At 57.4% G+C, this 5,000-nt stretch overlaps 1 protein-coding gene across 2 annotated transcripts in view; it reads left to right on the plus strand.

The window, feature by feature from the left end:
* LOC118235245 (pyruvate carboxylase, mitochondrial-like) overlaps positions 1 to 5,000 on the plus strand; it is an 80,044-nt gene that overhangs the window by 74,880 nt on the left and 164 nt on the right. For both annotated transcript variants that reach the window (XM_035432396.1, XM_035432395.1), the window contains exons 17-21: positions 1 to 61; positions 780 to 959; positions 3,211 to 3,459; positions 4,268 to 4,408; positions 4,913 to 5,000. The exon at positions 1 to 61 is cut by the window's left edge and continues 184 nt beyond it; the exon at positions 4,913 to 5,000 is cut by the window's right edge and continues 164 nt beyond it. In XM_035432396.1, the coding sequence (XP_035288287.1) occupies positions 1 to 61; positions 780 to 959; positions 3,211 to 3,459; positions 4,268 to 4,408; positions 4,913 to 5,000 (719 nt within the window). The remainder of the gene's footprint in view (positions 62 to 779; positions 960 to 3,210; positions 3,460 to 4,267; positions 4,409 to 4,912) is intronic.

Consider the following 5,000-nt stretch of genomic DNA (forward strand, 5'->3'; position numbering starts at 1 on the left):
GTTTAAGGAGGTGAAGAAGGCCTACACTGAGGCCAACAAGCTGCTGGGAGACCTGATCAAGGTAACACACACACACACACACACACACACACGCACGCACACACACACACACACACACTCTCACACGCACTCTCTCTCACACACGCACGCACGCACACACACACACTCTCTCACACACACTCTCACACGCACTCACGCACACACACTCTCACACGCACACTCACACACACTTACACACGCACACTCTCTCTCACACACACACGCACACACGCGCACACACACACACACTCACACACACTCTCACACAAACACACACACACACACTCTCTCTCTCACACACACTCACACACACACACACACACACACACACTCTCTCTCTCTCACACACACTCACACACACACACACACACACACACACTCTGTACCTAACCCAAACGGGGGGGGTCAGACGGCCTGGCCAGCCGAATGAGAGATGGTGATTAGCTGCGGCTGGTCTCCTCCTCAGTGCCCTTCATGGATAATGCTGTCAGTGCCGGAGACGCCCTGAATCAGTCTGTGTCTGAGCAGCCCACGCTTTCCAATTACTTTCATTTACCCCCCCCCCCCACCCCCCCCGTCTGTCTCTCTTACTCTCTCTCATACTCCATCCCTCCCCCTTTCTCCATCTCTCTCCCTCCCCTCTTTTCTCTCCCTCCTCTCCTCTCGTTTCCCTTCCCTTCCCTTCCCCTCTCCTGCACCAGCGGTCTCTCAGTGATTCTGTGACTCTGTGCCCCCCCCAGGTGACCCCCTCCTCTAAGATCGTGGGTGACCTGGCGCAGTTCATGGTGCAGAACTCTCTGACGCGGGCGGAGGTGGAGGAGCGGGCGGACGAGCTGTCCTTCCCGCTCTCTGTGGTGGAGTTCCTGCAGGGCCACATCGGCATCCCCCACGGGGGCTTCCCCGAGCCCTTCAGGTCAAAGGTAACGTAGCTCCGCCCCCTCCCCGAGCCCTTCAGGTCAAAGGTAACGTAGCTCCGCCCCCTCCCCGAGCCCTTCAGGTCAAAGGTAACGTAGCTCCGCCCCCTCCCCGAACCCTTCAGGTCAAAGGGGTGAGTTACCTGTGTGCTGAGCAGGTTGGGGGGGTGAGCTCCCCCCCCCCCCCCCCGGCGCTCACTGAACCCCCCCCTCCCCCTTCCTCCTCCTGGAGCTCAGTGAACCCCCCTCCCCTCCCCCCCCCCCCCCCCCCCCCCGGTGCTCACTGGAGGCTGCAGGTTTAATGAAGTCTGCTGAAATGTTGCCGTTAAACCACAGACCCTGGAACTGATGTCCCTCAGATGGCCTCCTGTGATTGGTCCCCTCCAGAACTGGCCCAGATACATTTTAAAATATTATTTTAATGGATCGTGGGACTGAAGCCCAGTTTGAGTACGTGGAGAGGCTTAAGCCCGCTAGCCGAGCGGAAAGTGTGATGCTGGGTTTCTGACCCGGCGAGATCGGCCTCTTAATACGGCTTTAATACGGCTGACACAGCTGGGCAGCCCGCTAATGAATGGCCCTCCGCTCCCAGTGCATTCTGGGTACGGATACCCTTTTATAGCAGCTCATTTCTCTGGCTGCTGCTTCTGTACTGCCATTCAGCCTACACACGCACGCACGCACGCACGCACGCACGCACGCACGCACGCGCACACACACACACACACACACACACACACACACACGCTATGAGCGCTGCGTAGTCGGCACTTTTAGACCCTGCAGGTGATTGCGCAGACAGACAGATTTGTGCGTTTTGTCTGGGAGCTCCTCCGACCCACAGAATCAGACCCACAGACCCAGCCCACAGCCAGCACCACCCTGTGCTCTGCCTGTGTTCCTCTTACCATCCTGTGCTCTGCCTGTGTCCCTGTTACCATCCTGTGCTCTGCCTGTGTCCCTGTTACCCTGCTGTGCTCTACCTGTGTCCCTGTTACCATCCTGTGCTGTACCTGTGTCCCTGTTACCATCCTGTGCTCTGCCTGTGTCCCTGTTACCATCCTGTGCTCTGCCTGTGTCCCTCTTACCTTGCTGTGCTGTACCTGTGTCCTTGTTACCACCCTGCTGCACAGTATCTGAAACGCTGTGCTGTGTGTAGTCGAATGCTCTGTGTTTTTCCCTTAGTGTAGTTAGTGTGCCTGTCTGCCTGTCTGCCTGTCTGCCTGCCTGTCTGCCTGTCTGCCTGCCTGTCTGCCTGTCTGCCTGTCTGCCTGTCTGCCTGTCTGCCTGTCTGCCTGTCTGCCTGTCTGCCTGCCTGCCTGTCTGCCTGTCTGTCTGCCTGCCTGTCTGCCTGCCTGCCTGCCTGCCTGTCTGCCTGACACGACGACCCGAAGCTTTGTTCTCCTGCGCTACCGCAGCGCGAGGAAATATTGGCTGGTCTCGTTGCCGTGCCAACGCAGAGTGGCCGGGTCCCCCCCCCATTTTGCCGGATCTGTCACCCCGGCGACGCAGTCCCGTTTCTCCGGAACGGGCGGGACCCCGCAGCCCCCGTGCCTCTCGTCTGTGCTGTTCCCTCCTGTCAGGGGAGGTGAATTTGGGGTTTTTTAAAGCCTTCAGCCAGAAGGCTCTGTTGTGTTTTAATGCGTGTCTGCACTCCTTAATAAGAACAGTGTTTGAAAGCGGAAATGTTCAGTTTCATCTGCCTCTCCTGTGAAATGTCTCCTGCTTGTCACAGGATATTAGCTGTGTGTTGCCTTTCATTCACAGGATATTAGCTGAGGAGAAGCAGTGTGCTATATCACACGCAGAGCGCAGTCCATTACACCGTGCGTTATAGTGTTCGTTTTTATTCAGTGAGTTTCTGTGTCTCCTGAGAGTAAACGCTGGTGTTCTGCTGTGCCCGATAGGAGAGTCTGCTAAGTGATCATAATGTGAGGCTTTTGTACCTTTTGGAAAAAAACCAGGCTGAATTTGAGCTGAAATAGATACTCCATATACTGCAGCAAATGATAATGGAGCATGTGGTTGCTGAGGTGCTGGGCTTTTGACTCAGAATTGCCGGTTCATATCTCAAATGGGGCATAGCCATTATTTCCCTTAAGAAAAGGACTTGGAGTAACGTGGGCATACATTAAAAATTTTCAGGACGGCACAAATAGAAGTGTAAATAGGTGTAAATCCCGTGTGAGTCCGCCCCCCCCCCCCCCCCCCCTCTGTTCTTTAACCCCCTTCCGTTCTGCGCTGTCGCCTGTCCCAGGTGCTGAAGTCCATGCCCCGCGTGGAGGGCCGCCCCGGGGCCTCCCTGCCCGCCATGGACTTCCAGGCCCTGGAGAAGCAGCTGCGAGAGACGCACGGTGATGACATCACGCCGGAGGATGTGATGTCAGCGGCCATGTACCCGAAGGTGTTCCAGGAGTTTAAAGAGTTCACCAGCACCTTCGGCCCGGTGGACTGCCTCCACACCCGTCTCTTCCTGGACGGGCCCAAAATCGCGGAGGAGTTTGAGGTTAGCCCCCTGTTCCAGCCCGGCTAGCCCCCCTGTTCCAGCCCGGCTAGCCCCCCTGTTCCAGCCCGGCTAGCCCTCCTGTTCCAGCCCGGCTAGCCCCCTGTTCCAGCCCGGCTAGCCCCCTGTTCCAGTCCGGCTAGCCCCCCTGTTCCAGCCCGGCTAGCCCCCCTGTTCCAGCCTGGCTAGCCCCCCTGTTCCAGCCCGGCTAGCCCCCGTTCCAGCCCGGCTAGCCCCCCCGTTCCAGCCCGGCTAGCCCTCCTGTTCCAGCCCGGCTAGCCCTCCTGTTCCAGCCCGGCTAGCCCCCTGTTCCAGCCCGGCTAGCCCCCCTGTTCCAGCCCGGCTAGCCCCCTGTTCCAGCCCGGCTAGCCCCCTGTTCCAGCCCGGCTAGCCCCCTGTTCCAGTCCGGCTAGCCCCCCTGTTCCAGCCCGGCTAGCCCCCCTGTTCCAGCCCGGCTAGCCCCCCTGTTCCAGCCCGGCTAGCCCTCCTGTTCCAGCCCGGCTAGCCCCCCTGTTCCAGCCCGGCTAGTTTATGCACATTTACACGCTTTTATAGGCATTTACGCTGCTGCTATGAAAATGCAAACTAGTCTTTGTTTATGTAGTTGCTGGTGTGTTTCTGTGTTTGGGTCGAGCAGAGATTGTGTTTCTGTTTGCCTGTGTTTGGTTGGGGCAGAGATTGTGTTTCTGTTTTGCTGTGTTTGGGTAGAGGAGAGTGTTCTGCTGTTTGTCTGTGTGTCTGAGCTGTGGATCTAGCCGCAGGTGTAGGTAAACGTGTCCCTGCAGGTGTAGGTAAACTCGTGTCCCTGCAGGTGGAGCTGGAGCGGGGGAAGATTCTGCACATAAAAGCGCTGGCCCTGGGGGACCTGAACAAGGCGGGGCAGAGGGAGGTGTTCTTCGAGCTCAACGGCCAGCTCAGATCAGTGCTGGTCAAAGACACCGTGGCCATGAAGGTACGAGCAGCCCCTCAGACACACACACTCTTACACATGCATACACACACACACACACACGCACACTCACTCATATACACACACACACACTCACTCACTCACTCACTCACTCACTCACTCACTCACACACACACACACACACACACACACACACACACACTCCCTCACTCACTCACTCACTCACTCACACACACATCCACACACTGTCGCTCACATGCACGCATATGCACACACACACACACACACACACACACATTCTCTCTCACATGCACGCATATGCACACACACACACACACACTCACAAGCACACTCACTCACTCACACACACACACACTCACAAGCACACACACACATTCTCTCTCTCACAAGCACACACACACACACATTCTCTCTCACATGCACGCATATGCACACACACACTCACACACACATACACACACTCCCTCCCTCACTCACTCACTCACACACACACCCCTGAGTCGGGCTCTCTGTCGCCCCCTGCAGGAGATGCACTTCCACCCGAAGGCGCTGAAGGATGTGCGGGGTCAGGTGGGGGCGCCGATGCCGGGGAAGGTGGTGGAGGTGCGGGTGA

Source organism: Anguilla anguilla, chromosome 9 (assembly GCF_013347855.1).
Source record: "Anguilla anguilla isolate fAngAng1 chromosome 9, fAngAng1.pri, whole genome shotgun sequence".
NCBI lineage: Eukaryota > Metazoa > Chordata > Actinopteri > Anguilliformes > Anguillidae > Anguilla > Anguilla anguilla.